This window comes from Mobula birostris, chromosome 9 (assembly GCF_030028105.1).
Source record: "Mobula birostris isolate sMobBir1 chromosome 9, sMobBir1.hap1, whole genome shotgun sequence".
In the NCBI taxonomy this organism is placed as follows: Eukaryota; Metazoa; Chordata; class Chondrichthyes; order Myliobatiformes; family Myliobatidae; genus Mobula; species Mobula birostris.
This window is the reverse complement of record NC_092378.1, coordinates 73,385,983-73,408,988: the sequence shown is the minus strand read 5'-3', so window position 1 is coordinate 73,408,988 and position 23,006 is coordinate 73,385,983. Positions and strand designations below refer to the sequence as shown.

General features: G+C 39.5%; 1 protein-coding gene across 2 annotated transcripts in view; it reads right to left on the bottom strand.

Annotated features, from left to right (window-relative positions):
- rpap3 (RNA polymerase II associated protein 3) overlaps positions 1-23,006 on the bottom strand; it is a 58,297-nt gene that overhangs the window by 18,935 nt on the left and 16,356 nt on the right. For both annotated transcript variants that reach the window (XM_072268262.1, XM_072268263.1), the window contains exons 5-11: positions 22,071-22,192; positions 21,852-21,922; positions 17,229-17,354; positions 16,083-16,210; positions 7,288-7,409; positions 4,589-4,659; positions 1,051-1,155 (exon numbers count right to left, since the gene is read on the bottom strand). In XM_072268262.1, coding sequence (XP_072124363.1) covers positions 1,051-1,155; positions 4,589-4,659; positions 7,288-7,409; positions 16,083-16,210; positions 17,229-17,354; positions 21,852-21,922; positions 22,071-22,192 — 745 coding nt within the window. The remainder of the gene's footprint in view (positions 1-1,050; positions 1,156-4,588; positions 4,660-7,287; positions 7,410-16,082; positions 16,211-17,228; positions 17,355-21,851; positions 21,923-22,070; positions 22,193-23,006) is intronic.

Genomic DNA, 23,006 nt, shown 5'->3' with positions numbered 1-23,006 from the left:
TGAGTACCTTGCACCCATGATTTGGGAATGCATTAACTACCCACCTAACAGTTGCACCAGGCACATCCTGTCCCATCCAGAAAACAGCCCGTGAATCCAACACTTGCCTCACTAGTCACCACAACACTCACAAAACTAAAGTAGCAGCAAGCCACTGCATATACTGAAAGACTAATGCCTAATGGTTGTAAATTTGGCACCTTTTTGTATTTTTGATAATACCATTCAAGTTTAAACACTAAGTGACTACTATTTTCATGAAAACTAATAGAAATTGGAATCCAAAATGCAAAATTAATTGGTCCAAAAAAGGAGTCACGCACACCTTGCTAAGAGTAAACGTAATAGCTGTGCAATGTGTTGGTTTGTGTTTAAAAGATTCCCTATTAAATAGAAGAAATACTTATATTTCATAATTTGATTCCATACATTTTTATGAAAGTAATGACAAATGTTGAAGTGAGAATCAGGACATAAGAATTAATTGCACAGAAAAAATTAACTTTCAAATAACTATGCCAGATTGAAAGAAGTTGACATTATTGAACTCGCCTGTTCAGGCTGTATCTGTGGAGGGAAATGGACAGTCGACATTTCAGGCTGAGACCCTTCATTACTGAATACGAGTACTGTTCATCTAATAATAACACAATTCTTCAGTGAAAGACACCTTTCAATTTACTTCCCTCAAATTATGATTTTAGAAAATAACTCCAAAAGGCTGTTGACAAAATTTAACAATATAGGCATTAAGCATAACTCTGCTTTAGTGTTGATACTTTTATACTTGAGATTTTCTGCTGTATAGCCAAAGGAGGAAACTTGCAAAATACACCACAGCACACCATTCTTCTAAAAGATCACCTAATAATAATTGACATGATTTTTAGTAAATTTAAATGGAATTATTCTGGAAACATGGATCCTTCGTATTCTTCACTTACAGACCACGAAAAGCATTGAAGATAATTCAACACGCGATCATACAAGGATATGCCTCTGTTGGTCCAGTTATTCTAAATTTCTACTTGATAGTAATTCAAAACTTACTGTAGACCTTAGATGAGGTGGCTTATCAATTGCTTTGACTAGCCTTGGAACATCATCCTTCTCTCCCGATGATTTTGTAAGTGTATCTCCTTGCAAAGCTAATTCCTTGAAAAAAACATTGAAGTTCTCATTACGAATTGATTATAAATACGCAGAAGTCAGATATTTTCTGCTGCAGGCCTATGATTTATCAACTTCATTAAACTTCTAAACTTGCCAACCATCTCGTTTGTTGGCCTAGAAAAATCATTAGATATTACTAAGAATTCCTATTTATTTTCCGAACATATAATTCTGACCCAGACTTCAACTTTGTGCATTATAAACAATTAGTCAACTTAAACACAAGTTATTCTTATTACAATATTAATTTACAGAAACAGTCAATGAACTGTAAGGAAACTAAGTCAAATATGTTCTTGTAAACCATTTCCAAAGTGTTCAATGCAGTGTCATCCCTCATTAAGGATGAAAGCTATTACCTTTCTCTCATTTCCTACCCATTTTCTTCAAGTTAAAATCATTGAAAAAAGTTCTTATACAGTGGATTCTGGTTAGTTGGGCCATCAGGTAATCAGGGCAGCCGCTCATTTGGAACAACTCTTAAAGAACACAAACTAATCGAGAAAATAGCCGGCATTCCTTTTTGTTCATTTGGGATACTATGCTGCTTCATTAGGGCAGGAGACTGAAGCTGAATCATGTGTACTTATGTGGCCATTGGATGCTACAAAATGCTTACAGTGAGCATTTTTTATATAGAGTCAGCTGTGTGAGTTTGTGTTCAAAAAGCAGTGACTTTGTCACTGGTAGTTGGTAAGAAATAAGCAATAAGACAAATTGGAACTGTTTTGCTCACGGCAGTTCAAGCATTGAGGCTTGTAGATGCCAGAAATGGCCAGGAGTGAAAATGAAACGATTCCACTACTTCAACAAGTTAGGAACTACAAGGAATTGAAAGGCATCAACAATCATCTTGAATGTTACCATGAAAATGAAGATTTGTAGGATGGAATCGTCGAGAGCATTGTACAAAGGAAGTCCATTATCTGCACTAGGTATCTGTGCTGGATTTGTTAATCTACAAAGAATTCCTCTGTTGACAAATATTGGGAACTAATAAAGACTTTTAGCACTGCAGTAGTATTGGTAGTGCTCTAATTTCTCCTGTATTTCATTTAAATATGTAATTTGTTATTCAGTCAAACAGTAGTTCGTCTTTTTTATATCTTAACAACAATTTCCATTAAACTTTTGATATTTGGAGCAGCTGTTTAATTGGACCAAAATGTACTGGCTCCGATGTGACCTAATTAACTAGAATTGACTGTATTTATTTACTAAAACGAGGCCACCATTCAACCCATTCAAGGCTGTGCCACCTTGCAAAACAATCCTATTCTAAAAACTACAGATGCTATGATAAAGATTGCTCACATTTTCTTCAACCATTGCATGCTAACACCCTTTATGCACAAGGGAGTCATTTGCATGGGAACCTCCAAAAGAGTGATCCAATTAACCCTGCCTTTTGCTCCATCTCAAAAGCTCTGAAAAAGTTTCTATGTTCAACTATTAATCCACTCAATCATAAAACATAGGAGTAAAATCAGCATATTGTGTCTGCTCCATTATTCCATCATGACTGAATTATCCTCAGCCCCATTCTCCTGCCTTCTCCTCATAACCTTCGAAACCCTTACTATTCAAAAACCTATCAACCACTGCTTTAAATATACCCAATCACTTGGCCTCCACAGCAGCCTGTGGTAATGAATTCCACAGATTCACAATGTTCTGGCTAAGAAAATTCCTAGGCCTTTCAATATTCAGGAAGATTAAATTAGATCCCCCCTCCCCCACCATTCTTCTGAATTCCAGGCCCAGAGCCAAACACTCCTTGGATATTAATCCTTTCATTCCCAGAATTGTTGTCCAAAGCTTCCTTTGGGCCCTCTCTAATGCCAACACCTCCTTTCTTAGCCCAAAACTGCTCTCCAATGATAGCACATCCTTTCTGGGCCCAAAACATCTTACAGTCCTCCCACTTTCAAATCTCTTACCAGCTCTTCTTTCAGTTAGTCCTGACGAAGGGTCTCGGCCCGAAACGTCGAATGTACCTCTTCCAATAGATGGTGCCTGGCCTGCTGCGTTCACCAGCAATTTTTATGTGTGTTGCTTGAAATTCCAGCATCTGCAGATTTCCTCGTGTTTACAGTACTTTAAATATAGTCTGACCAATCCCTGACAAAGCCCAGCATTACATCTTAGTCCTCTCAAAATGAGTGCTAATATTGCATTTGCCTTCTTTAATACAGACTCAACCTGCAAGTTAACCTTTAGGGATTCCTGCATGCAGCCTCCTAAGTCCCCTTGCACCTCTCATTTCTGAATTCACACCCTATTCATAAAATAGGCTACACCTTTATTATTTCCACTAAAGTGCATGATTATATGCTTCCCTGCACTGTTTTCCAACTGCCATTTCTTTGCCAATCTCCTAATCTATCTGTCCTTTGCACACTCCCTGCTTCCTCAACGCTACCTGCCCCTCCATCTATTTTTGTTTCATTTATAAACTTGGTCACAAAGCCATCAATTCCATCATCCAGGTTATTAACATAACGAGAAAAGTAGCAGACCTAACGTCAACCCCTGTGCAATACTAGTCACCGACAGCCAACCGGAAAATGCCTCTTTCATTCCCACTTGTTGCCTTCTGCCACACAGCTAATATTCTACCTATGTTAATATCTTTCCTGTAATACCATGAGCTCTTATCTTGTTTAGTAGCCTCATGTATGGCACCTTGTGTGAGCACGTGGCCAAGTGGTTAAGGCATTGGACTAGCTACCTGAAGGTCATGAGTTCGAGCCCCAGCCGAGAGAACGCGTTGTGTCCTTGAGCAAGGCACTTAATCACACACTGCTCTGCGACGACACTGGTGCCAAGCTGTATGGGTCCTAATGCCCTTCCCTTAGACAACATTGGTGTCGTGGAGAGGGGAGACTTGTAGCATGGGCAACTGCTGGTCTTCCATACAACCTTGCCCAGGCCTGCGCCCTGGAGTGAAGACTTTCCAGGCGCAGATCCATGGTCTCGCAAGACAAATGGATGTATAGCACCTTGTTGAAGGCCTACTGAAAATCCAAGTAACAACATTACCTGTTAAATATTACTGTTGATTCTGCTTCTTTCACTCCTTCTGACATTGCATTCCAGTCCACAGCAACCATTGTGTTAAATAAAATATTCTTCACTTCAGCTTTGGCTGTATCTCCTGGTTATCAAATTGTTTTATTGTTGACAACTTCTCATACTCTCAAATCTATCACGATTTTAATAACACTTACTAATGGTATATCTACACCTACTTTAATACCATAATTTGAACAATCTGCTACTGGCATTGATGAACACACTGCGGACATAGGCAGGAAGGATATACATGAGATGGTTGTTTCCAAAATGCAATTATTATACAATTTAATTCTATAATTTTCCTTTACACAATGCAATACAAGTTCTTCATTCTTACCTTGTTTATTTTTCCAAGTTCAGTTAAAGCCTGCTTGTTTCCTGGTTCCAGCCTTAGCACCATTTCAAAGTCTAATTAAATAATTAAAATGCAATTAAAAACTGTTTAAATGATCAACCGCAAATGAAGCAATTGTGCTACAGAAGTGAAAGTAACGACCATCTCAAAGAGAGAGAGGATCAAAAACCTGGGTGTTACCATCAGAAACTTAATGGATCAGGTCAGAACCTGGACTCATCTCCCACACCAACCATTTTCCACTACTGACAAAGCACTAATCAGAGGTACTTTCCACTTAACTTATCCAGAAGCAACAACTCAAGTGTCAGCATCTTCCGGAACATACAGATGCAAGAAAAAGTTTGTGAACCCTTTGAAATTATCTGATTTTCTTCATTAACTACTCATAAGATGTGGTCTGATCTTATACAAGTCACAATAATAGACAAGCACAATCTGCCTAAACTAATAACACACAAACAATTGTACTTCTTCACATCAATACTGATTACACCATATAAACAGTCAGTCTACGTTCAAAAAAGTACATGAACCTCTGGGGTAATGCCTTCTGCAAAAGCTATTTGGAGTCAAACAATGAGATGAGATTGGTGATATAGGTTTTGGAGGTGCCCAGCTCTATAAAAGAGACACACAAAATCAGGACGAAACAATGTGTTCAGTAACGACATGAATCAGAACGGAAATAAGGAGCGTTTTGTTTTAGCTGGAGAGGTGAATCCGTGGATTGCTCTGCTACAGACTGCAGTGGAGGCCAAATCCTTGGGTATATTTAAAACGGAAGTCGATAGATTCCTGATTGGTTGGGGCATCAAGGGATATGATGAAGATCAGACTACATTTTATGAATATTTAATGCAGAAAACCAGATAATTGCCAAGGGCTCTCAAACTTTTACTTGCAGCTGTGAAATTCCATTTGACTGGCACCTGTCAATCACACAATGTTCTTGCACTAAAACATCATAGTGCATTGTAACTACAGCATGCTCTATGACCAATAGTGTCATAGGATCAATATCGTGGAAGCAACAGCACTACACAGACACTTTGCCAGGATTGCAGCAGTTTAGGAAGGTCGCCAATTCCCTATCTCACTGACATGCCCAATTCTCAGGGCACTTAGGAATTGATGTTGGTCCTGCCAACAACACCCGGATTATGAAAGAAAAAAAAATTACTTTACAAATAATTAAGATGCAAAAATCTTTCAATGTTTAGATTAGTGAAGAAATCAGCAAAATTATAAAGCAATTATTTGCATGAATAAACTCTGCTCGGATTTCAAGCTGAGTACAGGTATCGATTACAACAGACGTTTTGATGACAAATTCCGCCATCTTCAGGGATCATGCCCAGGCAGTATAGCCAGAATCCTGAAGAAATTAATACCATATTAAGATTAATATCATCCACAAACCCGTAAGGAAGCTCAAATCACAGCTTATGCGGGTAAAAGATGACCTGGGACTCAAGTTGCCTAAAGTTTACATGATTCCCCGTGAATGCAGACCAGCGTATCTTGGCCAGACACAGTGGAAGCCCACATCAAGGATCACAGGAGGTGTATCCGATTGGATTACCCGGAGAAATCGACAGTAGCAGAACACTGCATTCGCAATGACCATAGGATTGTCTTCAACAGCGCAAAACTACTGTGCTGCGCCAATGGCTTTTGGGACTGCTGGGTAAAGGAAGCCATTGAAATAAAACTGGAGGAAAAGAATTTTAACAAAGATGAAGGTCTTGTTCCAAGGATTGGAATTCAATTGTAAACAATGTGGGAGAATGGAACTCTTATTGGACAAGGTCTAGCCAATCAGGAAGGATGGACTACAAGGGTATAAATACCACCAGACTAGATATGCCCAGGCATCATCCCTGACGAAGATCGTGGAGTTTGTCATCGAAAAGCTGGTTATAATTGATACATGTACCCAGTTGGAAGCCCGAGAAGAGTTTATTCATCCTATAGACCAGGAAAGCACTAGATCCTTTTTCAATTATTTTTATATTTTGTTATATATGATTGGCTAATTGGTCCATCAATTCCATTGTGGCTTTCAGAACAATTCATCCATGTGCTTTCTTTTCTGCAGACTGCTTTCTGTCTCTCACCAAAGTTACAAACACGAACTGAATGTCTGTCATTTTGTCCAGAAAGACAAATGGGATTGCATACTTTTGGCAAGTAACAGGATATTGGTCACTAAGATTAATGGCCCAAATGATCATAGTAACTGACAAGATCACACCCAGATTAACTAAATATCAATAGCTTTCCCATGCAAGAACACAATGACAAATGAAAAGTAACTGGCATGGGAGACCTCCATGTTACAGAAGTTGGCACTTACATAATTCACAAATCACTCCCAAAACAACCTGGCATAAGAAAAAAGATCTGCACTTAATTTATGCGAAAATAGCAAACAAACACAAATTCTAGATGCAAACGCAGATGATGCAGCTTCATGTTACAGAATATTGTGAAGAAACATAACACAGGGTTCTCCTGTTATACAAGTTCAGAGAATCCAACTTGTCCCCCCCAATAAGTCTTCAATACAAAATAAAACAGTGACTTCTGTTAATTTCTGTTCAAATTAACTGCAAAATCCAAGAGGAATTTTTCTTTGAAATAAAAATCATTTTTTCTAAGCTTTAAACCATTCTCACCTTCTTTTGCTTCCTTTAATTTCCCAAGGCATAAACGGGCAGTTCCTCTTCGTGCAAAGGCTTTGGAATAAGTATTGTCCAATGAGATTGCTTGGCTGCAGTCAGCTTCTGCCTCTGCAAACCTAGAGAGTGTCATTAAGTGGCTCAAAGGTGTTATAACAATTGGTTGTGAAAGAAGACATTTTCTTTGGCGCTGTCTTAAGAATATGTTTAATATTGCACGAGTATCTCAAAATATTTTATTTCAAAACATATGTATTTATGAATAAATAATCTCTCCACATATTGCCAGATTTTAGGAAACTGAACATTAATTACAATTGATTTGAAACAAATAAAATTAGTATCAATAATAACTAAAAATAGGTCAAGTACATCAACAAACTAGAGTTCATCACAGAGGAGAATGAAAAGGTGTATGTTTTTTCAGATAGTTAGTCTCACATGGACAAGGATATCAAACTCCACGTCACAACCCATTTAACCTAATGCATTTGTTTCTACACCTTCCCTCACTTCAGATACAACTTAAGGAAAACTAATAGTCTAAGACAAACACTGATAGCTAACCTTTTAAATTTGATGACATTATAAAATATCATATTTGAGAAAGATTTGCCTGAACGGTTGCTATTTCAACGATTAGACTCAAAACTCAGAATATGGATTTGAAAATATTAAAATTTAAACTTACAGTAACACTACCAATTTCATTTGATTACAGAGTACTTATTGAATGTCAACAATTATCATGATAAATTTAAGGCAACATTAATTTTAACCAAATTAAATAACTGTTTTTAGTTAGAGATACAACATGGTAACAAGCCAACTAACCTAACATACCTTTGCACTGTGGGAGGAAGCAGGAGCATCTGGAGGAAACCCACATGGACATAGGTACAAACTCCATAAGATATAGGATGTAGGAGCAGAATTGGGCCATTTGGCTCATCCAGTATGCTCCACCAATCAAGAATCTATCAAACTCTGCCTTAAACACACAAACATTTGGCCTCCACAGCTAACTGTAGCAAAACATTCCACAGGTTCACCACTCAATAGGTTTCAATGAATTCTAATGAATACAGGTCCAGAACCATCAAACGCTCTTCACACAAACCATTCAATCCTGGAGTAATTTTCATGAACCTCCTTTGAACCTTCTCTAATTTCAGCACATTCTTTCTTCACCAAGGGGCCCAAACCTACTCACAATATGCCAAGTGAGGCCTCACCAGTGCTTTATAAAATCTCAACATTACATCCTTGCTTTTATATTCTGACTCAAGGCTAACACTGCATTTAGAATTAGAATTTAAATAAACTGTCCCATAGCCTGCTGGTCCTAACTTTAATGCTGCAGTAGCATTTGCCTTTAGTAAGCAGATAAATCAGTTTATGGTTGCGGTGACTGGCGTCCTTGATGATCTTTCAGGCCTTCTTTCTGCACCTGCTGCTATAAATGTCCATAATGGAGGGAAGTTCACATATACAGATGTGCTGGTTGTCCGTACCACTCTCTGCAGTGCCTAGCGATCAAGGTTAGTACAGTTCCCATACCAGGCTGTGATACGGCCAGTCGGCAGGCTCCCAATGGTGCCCCTGTAAAAGGTCTTGAGGATTTAGGGACCCATGCCGAGGTTCTTCATCACCTGAGGTGGAAGAGATGCTGTTGAGCTTTTTTTTTTGCCACAAAGCTGATGTGTAGAGTCCAGGTGAGATCATCGGTGATGTGTATACCGAGAAACTTGAAACTATTCACCTTTTCAGCTGCAGACCCATTGATGTTTCCGTTCCTCCTGTAATTCACAATCAGCTCTTTTGTTTTTTGGACATTGAAGGAGAGGTTGTTATCTTGGTACTACTGTGTCAGGGTGTCAATGTCTCCTCTGTAGGCTGTCTCATCACCACTAGAAATTAGGTCGCTTAAAGTCATGTCATCCCTGAATTTGATCAGGTGGAGCTGTGTGTGACAGTACAGACGTGGGTGTAAAGGGAGTAGAGAAGGGGACTCAGGACACAACCTTGGGGGGGGGGGGGGGAGAGAGAACCAGTGTTGACAGAGGTGAGGGAGCCCATCCTTATCACCTGCCAATGATCCGATAGGAAGCTGAGGTCCCTGAGCTTCCTGTCAAGTATGGAAGGAATTATGGTGTTAAATGCTGAACTGTAGTCCAGGAACAATATTTTAATATATACATCACTCTTCTCCAGGTGAGTGAGGACGGTGTGCAATGCTGTAGCTATGGACGGTTCCATCAGTAGGTGAATTGCCTTCCTCATCACAGACTCAACCTGCAAATTAACATTTAGGGAATCCTGCACGAGGACTCCCAAGTTCCTTTGCACCTCCATTTTTTTTTATTTTCTCATTTAAAAAACAGTTAACCCTTCATTATTTCTGCCAAAGTGCTTGACCATACACTTCCCAAGTGTATTCCATCTGCCATTTCTTTGCCCATTTTCCTAATTTGTCCAAGTCCTTCTATAGCCTACTTTCTCAAAGCTACCTGTCCCTCCATCCATCTTCACATTCTCTGCAAGTTTTGCAACAACGTTTCATTGACATATAATGAGAAAAAGAACTGGCCCCAACGCAGACTCCTGTGGATCATCACTAGTCACCGGCAGCCAATTGGAAAAGGCTCCCTTCATTCCTGCTCTTTGCCTCTGCCAATCAGCCACTGCTTTATTCATGCCAGAAGCTTCCCTGTAATACCATGGACATGTAGCTTGTTAAGCACCCTCATGTGTGGCACCTTGTCAAAGGCCTTTTGAAAATCTAAGTACACAACAATCAATTTTTCTTTGTCTCTCCTGCTTGTTATTTCTGTAAAGAATTCCAGCAGAATTGTCAGGTAAGATTTTCCCTTGAGGAAACCATGCTGAACATTGCCTATTTTATCATGTGCCTCCAACTGCCCTAAGACCTCATCCTTAATAATCATCTCCAACATTTTCCCAACCACTGAGGGCAGACAAGCTGGCCTATAGTTTCTTTTCCTCTGCCTGTCTTCCTTAAGGAGTAGAGTGACATTTGCAATTTTCCAGTCTTCTAGAATCATAGAAAAAAAAAATAGGTGGAGTAGGCCATTCGGCCCTTCGAGCCTGCACCGCCATTTATTATGATCATGGCTGATCATCCAACTCAGAACCCCGCCCCAGCCTTCCCTCCATACCCCCTGATCCCCGTAGCCACAAGGGCCATATCTAACTCCCTCTTAAATATAGCCAATGAACTGGCCTCAACTGTTTCCTGTGGCAGAGAATTCCACAGATTCACCACTCTCTGCGTGAAGAAGTTTTTCCTCATCTCGGTCCTAAAAGGCTTCCCCTTTATCCTCAAACTGTGACCCCTCGTTCTGGACTTCCCCAACATCGGGAACAATCTTCCTGCATCTAGCCTGTCCAATCCCTTTAGGATTTTATACGTTTCAATCAGATCCCCCCTCAATCTTCGAAATTCCAACGAGTATAAGCCTAGTTCATCCAGTCTTTCATCATATGAAAGTCCTGCCATCCCAGGAATCAATCTGGTGGACCTTCTTTGTACTCCCTCTATGGCAAGGATGTTTTTCCTCAGATTAGGGGACCAAAACTGCACACAATACTCCAGGTGTGGTCTCACCAAGGCCCTGTACAACTGCAGTAGTACCTCCCTGCTCCTGTACTCGAATCCTCTCGCTATAAATGCCAGCATACCATTCGCCTTTTTCACCGCCTGCTGTACCTGCATGCCCACTTTCAATGACTGGTGTATAATGACACCCAGGTCTCGTTGCACCTCCCCTTTTCCTAATCGGCCACCATTCAGATAATAATCTGTTTTCCTGTTTTTGCCACCAAAGTGGATAACTTCACATTCATTCACATTAAATTGCATCTGCCATGAATTTGCCCACTCACCCAACCTATACAAGGCACCCTGCATCCTCTTAGCATCCTCCCCTGCCGTTATTGTGTCATCCGCAAACTTGGAGATGCTGCATTTAATTCCCTCATCCAAGTCATTAATATATATTGTAAACAACTGAGGTCCCAGCATTGAGCCTTGCGGTACCCCACTAGTCACTGCCTGCCATTCTGAAAAGGTCTCGTTTATTCCCACTCTTTGCTTCCTGTCTGCTAACCAATTCTCTATCCACATCAATACCCTACCCGCAATACTGTGTGCTTTAAGTTTGCACACTAATCTCCTGTGTGGGACCTTGTCAAAAGCCTTTTGAAAATCCAAATATACCACATCCACTGGTTCTCCCCTATCCACTCTACTAGTTACATCCTCAAAAAATTCTATGAGATTCGTCAGACATGATTTTCCTTTCACAAATCCATGCTGACTTGGTCCGATGATTTCACCGCTTTCCAAATGTGCTGTTATCACATCTTTGATAACTGACTCTAGCAGTTTCCCCACCACCGATGTTAGGCTAACTGGTCTATAATTCCCTGGTTTCTCTCTCCCTCCTTTTTTAAAAAGTCATTGCTGCTCTGCCGTTATCCCTGCTTATGTTCTTTTCCAATCAACTCGGGCCAAATCCTTTCTCATGCCTCTGTAATTCCCTTTATTCCACTGTAATACTTGTATATCTGAATTTAGCACCTCCTTCTCAAATTTCAGGGTGAATTCAATCATATTATGATCACTTTCCCCTAAGGGTTCTTTTACCTTAAGCTCTCTAATCAATTCCAGTTCACTGCACAACACCCAATCCAGAATAGCTAATCCCCCAGTGGGCTCAACATGAGCTGCTCAAAAAAGCCATCTGGTAGGCACTTAGAAATTCCTCCTCCTGGAATCCAGTACCAACTTTACTTTCCCAATCTACCTGCATACTGAAATCTCCCATGACTATTGTAACATTGCCCTTTTGGCATGCATTTTCTATCTCTCATTATAACTTGTGGACCACATCGCTAGTGCTGTTTGTGCGTCTGTATACAACTCCCATCAGGGTCTTTTTACCCTTGTAGTTCCTTAGCTCTATCCACAATGATTCAACACCTTCTAACCTATGTCACCTCTTTTTATGATGTTTCATTTTTTTTTATCAACAGAACCACACCGCACCCTCTGCTTCCTGCCTGTCCTTTCTCTACAATGTGCATTCTTGGACATTAAGCTGCCAGCTATAATTCAGTGAAGCCTACAACATCATATTGCCAATCTGCAACAGTCCTACAAGTTCACTACCATATTCCGTATACTGTGAACATTCAAATACAATCCTGTATTCAATTTTTTCCAACCTTTCCTTTCAGTATTTTGTTTATTAGTTTCTACATAGAAGAATACAGAGTACAAGAAAGTATATATAAGGTCAAAAAAGATAAAGACTACCAATTACATTATATCTATCCATAATAACAATCTCATTACCCCGTATTCATGCAAGTTAATCAAAAGTTATAATGAAATATACTAATTTATTACAAAAAAATCTAACCCCTACCAAGACCAAAGCTGTTTATTAAGGAGAAAAGAGGTAAAATATCTTCCCATATAATGAAAAATAATAGCCAATATCTGAATTTAAACAACGAATTGAAGGTTTTGAAAATAATTCAGAAACAGTCCCCACAATGTTTGAAAGCCCTGAGGAGATTCAGAAATTGAACAACGAATCTTCTCTAAATCTAAGCATGACAGAACATCATATAACTATTGAGCATAAGTAGGAGGAAAAACATCTTTCCATTTAAACGAAAGCGTCCTCCTAGCTAAAAGAGACCTACAGGCCAAAATATGTAAATCAGATGTCTTCAGCTTGATATCTTGTCTGGCAACAATACCAAATAGGGCCATCAGAGGATTCGGCTTAAAATTGACTTTGTAAAGTAAAGAAAGTTTGAAAAACTTCCTTTCAATATTTTTCAAGACACAGACATGTCCAAAACGTATGAATTAATGAAGCTTCTCCATTATTACATCTGTCACAGTAGGGAGATATATCCGAATAAAAACGAGATAGCTTATCCTTACTCATATGAGCTCTATGTACCACCTTAAATTGTATGAGGAGATGGCGAGCAAATAACGAAGTATTAACCAGTTTAAAAATTTCATTCCAAGTTTCCTCAGATATTGATGTCTGTAAATCTTGTTCCCAGAGATTCTTAATTTTGTCTAAAGGAACATTCCTCGTCTCCAGTAACATGCTATAAATATTAGATATTGAACCATTATGAAAAGGTGTCAAATTGAAAATTATGTCCAGTAAGTTCTTATCTGAGCTTATAGGAAATGTGCATAATTGAGATCTTAGAAAGTCTCTGATTTGTACATTTGTAAGTATCTAAAAAAGTGAGTTTTGGGTCAGCAATAGTTAGCTGACAATTGCTCAAATGAAAAAAGATTTCCTCCAACAAACAGATCCCAGAAACATTTAATACCCAACCTATCCCATTCTTTAAAAACTAAATCAGTCATGGAAGGGTTTAAAAAAAAGTTAGAATAAGTGGGACTTGAAAGGGAAAATCTCAATAAACCAAAATGTTTTCTAAGTTGTATCCAGATCCTCAGAGTATGGTTAACTATTAAATTATCAGTTAGTTTACTTACAGATAAAGGAAGTGAGGATCCAAGAAGAGAAATAATAGAAAATTTATTAACAGAGTTAGCTTCTAAAGAAAGCCATACCGGACAGAATACATGATTAATATAATTATAGCCAAAACGTAAGATATCGTATATTAACTGCCCAGTAATAAAACCTAAAATTAGGTAAGGCTAAACCTCCAGAATTTTTAGATTTTTGAAGATGAACTTTATTTAATCGAGGACATTTACTTTTCCATATATAAGAGGACAAATTAGAATCAAGAGCCAAAAAAGGATTTAGGAATAAAAACAGGTAAAGCCTGAAAAAGATATATAAATTTAGGTAGAATATTTATTTTAATAGAATGAATTCATCCAATCAATGATATTGAAAGAGGTGACTAATTTAATGATATCCTTTTTACATGGTTCAATAAAGTAAAAAAGTTTTCTTTAAACAGGTGTTTGTAATTCTTAGCCACTGTTACACCCAAATAAGTAAATTGATTCTTTACAATTTTAAAAGGGAGATTAGTACTAATTGATACCAAATTATTTAAAGGAAATAATTTACTCTTATGTAGGTTCAATTTATATCCTGAAAACTGGCTAAAACTGGAGAGTAAAGGAAGTACGCAAGGTTCCCACCTTTGACATTGCAACTCATCCGGTTGGCTGCAATTTTGCCATATCAACAGCCTCTCCTCGGTATACATTGTCTCTGTTTGTAAACCAGCTACCTCCTCTTCAGCACTATCATTCACCTTTCCTACGATACTTCTTGCATTGAAATACATGCAGTTCTGGACACTAGTTGCACCATGCTCAACCGTTTGATTTCTAACTTTGTGGAGGTAGATATTGTTAAGACCTCAGACAACCTCTCCACAAACTGTACTGGCACTCTGGTTCCCATCACCCTACAATTCTAGTTTAAACTCCACTGTGCAGCATTAACAATTCTTCTTGCTAGGATATTAGTCCCGCTCCTGTTCAGATGCAAACCATCCCCACTGTACAAGGTTCCAACTTCCCTGGAAGAGAACCCGATGATCCAGAAATGGTCCTCCCTCCTACAGCAAGTCCTTAGCCATGTATTAAACTTCCTATTTCTGGCCTCACCAGCATATGCCATTGGTAGCAATGGCAATCTTGACATCACAACCTTGGAAGGTCTTGCCCTTTAACTTAATACCTAACTCCCTGATCTCTCTATGCAGAACCTCGACACTTGTCCTATCCATGCCATTGGTACCTACATGGACCACGACTTCTGGCTATTAACTCTCCCACTTAAGAATGCTGTGGACTTGATCTATCACAGACTCTGGCACCCAGGAGGCAAACCGAACCTCCTGTCTGTTCCCCTTACTAACGAATTCCCTCTCACCACAGCATGCCTCTCCTCCCCTTTCCCTTTTGAGTTACAGAGGCAGACTCAGTGTCAGAGACCCGACCACTGTAACTTTCCTCTGTTCAGTCATTCCCACCAACCACCGCCACCCCCCCCCCCCGCCCACAGTATCCAAAGTGATATATGTTTATCCGTTGTTGAGGAGGATGGCCACAGGGGTACTCTACTGGCTTCTTAACCTCTTTCCCCTTCCTTACCTTCACCCAGTTTCCTATATCCTGCATCTTGGGGGTAACTATCCTCTTTATATTTCCTATCTTTCACCCCCTCGGCCTCCCAAATGATCCGCAGTTCCAGCTCCAACTTCTTAACGTGGTTTGTTAGAAGCTGCAGCTGGATACTCTTCTCGCAGTTGTAGTCGTCAGGGACACTGAATGTCTCCCTGCCTTCCCACATCCCGCAAGAGGTGTGTTCAATTATCCTTCCTGGCATCTCTACTGTCCTGAGCAGATGTAAAGAAGAGAATGAAAAAAAAACTTAACCTTGAGCTTTACTTTACTTTGCTTTCACTAACTGAAGCCTCTCTTCACTGAAACCTTGAAGAGCCAAAGTCTCAAGATCACCACTCTGACTCTGTCAACTCAGATGACAGCTGTTGTGACGATGGCTGCTGTGCTTGCCCTTGCCTTCGTTTAAGTTGCTCTTGCTAATCAATCCCAACAGCTGATTGGTCGTTGGTCAAAGCTTTTTTTCGCTGTAGCCTTTCCTACTCGGGCCTTAAACTCCTTACAATCTGTGGCAGAATTGAATCCAAGTTGCTGGTACTGTAATAATGTTACATTAACTGCTATGTTACTGGGCTGCCCTAACATCTTACATGTTTAAAGCAAAACTTACTTTTCAAGCTTCAGAAAAGCCATGGCCCGGTTAGCTGGTAAAAGTACATTGGTGCCATCTGCTATCATCCCTTTGGTGTAGCATTCAATTGCTTCTAAATACTTGCCTTGCTTAAAGTAATCGTTGCCCTGTAATGAAACCATTTACATTTTTGTCTTTAAAATGACTGGAGTTGTAGTGAATAGAATACACTTCAGAGCAAAAGATTCACAACTTCTAATGTTAAAAAAAAACAATTTCCCCCGGGATCAATAACGTATAAGTATGACTATGAAACGAGCTCTCTACAATTTCAATTACCACATGCCACAGGTGGAGAACACAACTATGCTGATAGAAACATAGAAAATAGGTGCAGGAGTAGGCCATTCGGCCCTTCGAGCCTGCACCGCCATTTATTATGATCATGGCTGATCATCCAACTCAGAACCCCGCCCCAGCCTTCCCTCCATACCCCCTGATCCCCGTAGCCACAAGGGCCATATCTAACTCCCTCTTAAATATAGCCAATGAACTGGCCTCAACTGTTTCCTGTGGCAGAGAATTCCACAGATTCACCACTCTCTGTGTGAAGAAGTTTTTCCTAATCTCGGTCCTAAAAGGCTTCCCCTCTATCCTCAAACTGTGACCCCTCGTTCTGGACTTCCCCAACATCGGGAACAATCTTCCTGCATCTAGCCTGTCCAATCCCTTTAGGATCTTATACGTTTCAATCAGATCCCCCCTCAATCTTCTAAATTCCAACGAGTACAAGCCCAGTTCATCCAGTCTTTCTTCATATGAAAGTCCTGCCATCCCAGGAATCAATCTGGTGAACCTTCTCTGTACTCCCTCTATGGCAAGGATGTCTTTCCTCAGATTAGGGGACCAAAACTGCACACCATACTCCAGGTGTGGTCTCAGATAGTTTGCATGTATTTAGATTAGTGAGTTGGAATTATACTGCACACTCATGGTGTTGCACATTGGTATCAAACTAAAAGGTACTATTAATTAATGGATTTCTGCAAATATAAACTATTAAATTGCATGATATTAAACCTGGAATCAAACTGGACAACCCGAGTATCTCAGTTGCGTGACTAGTTAAACCCAGCCATTTTGAATGGCATTTTAAAATCTTCTCATCATTGGTCATTAACATACCAAGTCTTTCTCAAAAATGGCTTGCTGCTTTGCTTGTGCTTCGGTCACTCTCTTTTCTTCATGGGCATTCAACTTTTCAGTGTTTGACCGATTCTGATCTTCAATAGACTTTGTTGGATCTAAAGCCTAGTGAGAAAAGCACATACACACATTGAAATGCGTGAGGGGACCATCAGACAAAACGACTTGTGCTTGTTTCATGTTTCAGTAACTCTGCCCTTGTACTTATTGCATAATGCAAATCTAGTTTGTAGCTTCCCAAAGATCATCACGATTTCTTTTGCTTTAGGTAAAATGTATAATTACTGCTATTCTTCATGTTTAAGACAGGGAAGCCTTGGAGAAGTATTCAAGAAAGCAAAATACTTTGATCGCACTCAGAATATTATACAGATTCCCTGAGAAATGTCGAGACAACCAAGCAATTCTCTAACACACAGAAGATTTAGATGCTGTAACCTGAAGAAAAAAATTGTTGGGGGAACTGAGTGGGTCAATCACCTTGCAACAGTTCCTATAAAGCGTTCAGTTCTTTTAGAGCTTACATTTGCTCCAGTTATTGTTAACAGCAAGAAACAGGATAAGACCAAGATTCTTAAATCAGACTGAAGAATCTCCATAGAATCTGCATCAGGAATTAGAAAATACATTAGATTATACATTATTAACAATATAGTAGAGAGCTGATGCCAGTCACACAAGTCTGCCTTTTTAGAGTTATTGCTGCTTCTCATTCTCACAGAAAAAATTGTTCAGACCAAGGGCAAGTGAATTCATTTTTCACACAAGGAAAATTTCACAATCTGTTTCTGAATACACCAACCCTAATTTTTCCTCGTCTTTAGATCCCAGCTGGCATGGTGTACTCAAATTCATGTTGAGCATGTACTTCAGCACAGAGTCCTGTGGCAGGATTAGATAATCTCTCAATTCCCATAGTTAACTGTCTAAATGTGGTCATCAAAGTTGGCTTCAATAAACAGAAGGAATTCACCTCATTATTCTTCAATACAAAATAAAGGCCCACTGTTAATTTTAAAAAAAGTAAAATGGAAGTTCCAAATGGGTGAGAAATACCTCTAAAAGTACCTAATGAAAGGACAGTTGAGAACATTGCATCCATATACACCATGTAACACGCTGTAAGGTTTCACTGCTAAGGCTAATGTAATGGCTTCTATGTAATGTTCCAAGGTTAAAGTAATGGTTTCTCTGTAGCAGCAATGCTTGGGTCATGACTAGAGATAACAGGACTTTGGAATGCAGGGGCTATCCAAAGGGAAATATGTTGTTCTTTCTTGTGTGTCCGGGAGCCAGGTTTTTCGCGGTCTTTTGTTGGGGAGCAATGTAGAGAGGATGCAAATGGAGAGAGTCAGAAGACCACCAGACGGAGTGGACTGAGGAGCGAGGGTCCGAGGGCTGGCTGCGCTTGGAGGTCATGGGAATAAATGAACAAACAGTGAGTTCCAATGATGCACAATAGACTTTTTCCTTAAAATGGGCCCTTTTACTTTTTATTTTCTTTACTAACCCTCTATCCAGATTAAGATTTATAAGGTTCAATCATTTAATTGCATACGGTGAACTGTCTGATATTTTGCGGTGCGGATTTGTAACCGGACAACACATCACGCAGCATCCACACGAACAAGATTTCTCAGTTTGGCGGGGCCAGAAGTTGTTTTCCCCTAGACGAACGTGTGCTGGCCGATTCTGAGGGTTACAGCTATAACAGTAGTGACCTTTCATCGCACATTGCCTTAACTAATTGCCATAATAGTGAATTCATTCTTCATTTCCACAAGAACGGTGGCTCAGATTCACTTGATAAGGTATTTCTTTTTTGAGTTTATAAAAACACTGGTCATACTTTCAACACACAAGAGAATAGCAAACATTCTTCATGAACAACTGAATAGATTGGCTGACACTATTTTTTTTTAAAACGGAGGTGGAGTAGACCACAAGATATAGAACAGAGTTATACTATTCAGCCCATCAAATCTGCTCTTCCTTGATTATGGATAATTTTTTTTCCCAAACCACATTCTTCCTTCTAAGGAAATAAAAGAAGGCATCAAACTCAAAGCTTGTGCAAACAAAATCGCCAGGAGTAATGGGAAACTGGAAGTTTGGGAAAACTTTAAAAAGTAACAAGGTACCACAAAGCCAGCCATAAAGAAAGGGAAGCTAGATTATCAAAGTAAACTAGGACAAAATATAAAAACAGATAGCAAAAGTGTTTATAATTCTATAAAGCGGAAAAGGGCGACTAAAGTGAATGTAGGTCCCTTGGATGATAAGAAGGGAGAATTGATATCAAGTAATGAGGAAATGGCCGAGGTTTTGAATGATTATTTTATGTCGGTCTTCTCGTTGGAGGGCACATCTAACATGCCAAATAGAGAAGATAAGAATGCGATGGGAGGTGAGGACCTCGATGCAATAGCTATTACTAAAGAGGTAGTGCAGAGCAAACTTGTGGGCCTAAAGGTAGACAAGTCCCCTGGTCCTGACAGTTTGCATCCCAGGGTATGAAAGAAATGGCAAAGGTTATAGGATAGGCTTTGCTGATAATTTACCAAAATTCTCTCGGCGCTGGGCAGGTCCTGGTGGATTGGTAAAAGGCAAATGTCACACCACTGTTCAAAAAAGGATGTAGGCAAAAGGCCAGTTAGTTTAAGATCTGTAGTTAGGAAAATGCTAGAAGCTATCACTAACAAGAAATAGTGAGGCATCTGGAAAGAAATGGATCCATCATACAGACACAACATGGATTCAGCAAAGGCAGGTCCTGGTTGACAAACTTCCTGGAGTAGTTTTTTTTTGAGTATATAGCAAGTGCAGTAGATAGAGGGGAACAGATGAATGTTATTTACTTGGATTTCCAGAAAGTACTTGATAAGCTGCCACATAAAAGACTTATCCATAAAACAAGGATGCATAGAGTTGGGGGTGATGTATTAGCATGAATAGAGGATTGGTAGAAAGCAGAGTTGGGATACATGGGTGCTACTCTGGTTGGTAATCAGTGGTGAGCAGTGTGCCGCAAGGGTCCATGCTGGGCCCATAACTGCTCAAAATATACATGAACAATCTGGAAGAGGGGACCGATTGCAGTGTATCTAAGTTTGCTGATGGTACTAAATTGAGTGGAAAAGCAAATTGTGTAGAAGATATGGAGAGTCTGCAGAGAGATATAGATAGGTTAAGTGAGTGGGCAAGGGTCTGGCAGATGGAGTACAATATTGGTAAGTGTGAAGTCATCCACTTTGGAAGGAAAAATGAAAGAGCAGGTTATTACTTAAATGGTAAAAAATTGCAGCATGCTGATGTGCAGAGGGATTTGGGAGTGCTTGTCCATGAATCACAAAAGGTTGGTTTACAAGTGTAGCAGGTTATCAAGAAGGTAAATGGAATGTTGGCCTTTATTGCCAGAGGGATTGAATTTAAGAGCAGGGAGGTTATGCTGCAACTGTATGGGATACTGGTGAGGGCACACCTGGAGTACTGTGTGCAGTTCTGGTCTCCTTATTTGAGGAAGGATATACTGGCTTTGGAGGCGGTGCAGAGGAAGTTCACCAGGTTGATTCCAGAGATGAGGGGATTAAACTATGAGGAGATTGACTCGCTTGGGACTGTACTTGCTGGAATTCAGAAGGCGAGAAGTTCTTACAGAAACATATAAAATTATGAAAGGGATAAATAAGATAGAGGCAGGAAAGTTGTTTCCACTGGTAGGTGAGACGAGAACTAGGGGACAGACTCAAGATTTGAGGGAGTAGATTTAGGACAGAGATGAGGAACTGCTTTTCCCAGAGAGTGGTGAATCTGTGGAATTCTCTGCCCAGCGGAGGATACCTTAGCAAATATAATTAAGGCAAGGTTAGACAAATTTTTGCATAGTAGGGGAATTAAGGGTTATGGGGAAAAGGCAGGTAGGTGGAGGTGAGCCCATGGCTAGATCAGCCACGATCTTATTGAATGGCCGAGCAGACTCCACAGGCCAGATGGCCTACTCCTGATCCTATTTCTTATGTTCTTATTTTCTACCTTCTCTCAATAACCATTAACACCACTACAGATAATGAAGCTATCTCTGCATTAAACGCACCCAATGACTTGGCCTGCACACCCCACTGTGGCAACAAATTCCAGATTCACGACCCTCTGGCTAAAGAAATTCCTCATCTCTGTTTTAAGGGAATTTTCCTTTATCCTGAGGCTGTGCTCACAGATTATACACTGGGTGGGAGGGTGAGAGAAATGGGTCTTGTCTTGCTGCTGTTCCTTTGTTGCTATTTTCTGTTTTGCTTTGTTCTGTGTTGTACTGTGGTGCATTGTGGGATGCTGTGCTGGTGCCAGAACATGTGGCGATACTCATGCTTGTGGGCTGTCCCCAGCACATCCTTGGATGTGCTTGTTGTTAATGCAAATGACACATTTCACTGTATGTTTCTATGTACATGTGATAAGTCCGATTCTAATGGAAACGTCCTCTCTACCCAGGCCTTTCAGAGATCTCCCTCAACTTTCCAAACTCCATTGTGCACAGGTCCAGAGAATCAAATGCTCTCAGTAGAATGCTTTATAAAATTGCGCAGTTTGAGTTTCATATTTTACCTCATTTACTTTTCTGAGTTCATTAGTAGCTTCAAAGTTTCCTGCATCCAAGCTCAGTACCATTTCAAAATCTGAAACATTAAGAAAATAAAAATAAAGATTTACAACTGTTTAAATTAAAATCTATTAATTCTGCACAGATAGCAATAAAAAATTAAATGATCATGAATCTTTTATGGACAGCAATTCTAATTGCTCCACAGACTTAGTATTACTAACCTTCTTTTGCACCCTGCAAGTTAGTCAGTTTAAAACGAGCAGAACCTCTTCGAAGGTAGGCTTTGAAGAAGGCTTTGTCCAGTGCAATTGCCAAATTGCAATCTGATTCTGCCACAGCATACCTACATGGGAAATAAGCTTCATAGGATGTCATCCACAACATATTTTCATTCAAAGGCTTAACAAATATATGACGAATTGCTCCAGAGTGTTTCCACACTGTTTAATTCATTACAGAGCAAAAGTAAGATGAACTGAGTGGGCAGGGAATTATCACAAGATCTGCTGGAAAGCCTAGTGAAAGCAGCAGCTTTTGAACCCGGTTGAAGTAGTGATGTAAGATGGCACAGGGAATAGGATAAGGAAAGAAAAGTTACTGAAATACCACGCAACATGAACATTTGCAAAATCATTAACATCTTTGAGTTATTCAGCTGAAATTTTTTAAATTTTAATTAGCTGGACCAATATTGAAATAAGAAAATGTTTTTTAGTACAATAAAAATTCAAGATGTCTTAAGTGAAAAATTAACAAGAATTGCAGAGAATATACCAAATGTTTTGTACTTCTTTGATTGTTTGGGGAAAACAGTCATATTTGTTAGATTGGTGTGCAGATTGTTGGTTACATTGTACTTTTTTTGTAGTTTACATTTCCTATGCTTGCTTATATTTTATATAACCACCTATGTACATGTAATCGTTTAGTGAAGATTCCAGTAATCACAGTGCAATTGGTTCTGTATTTTTCTACAATTCTTACTTTTCAGTAGCAGCTGTCACACCACCTGAGTCTGGCTATTTTAACGGTTAATTGTTATCATTGGAATTTTGATATCTCTAGACCACATATGAGAAAACCACAATTGCCTTTTAGTCTGGTCTTTGCTTTATATCTTGGCTCCTGTGTTCATTTTCCACTCTAATAACACTTAA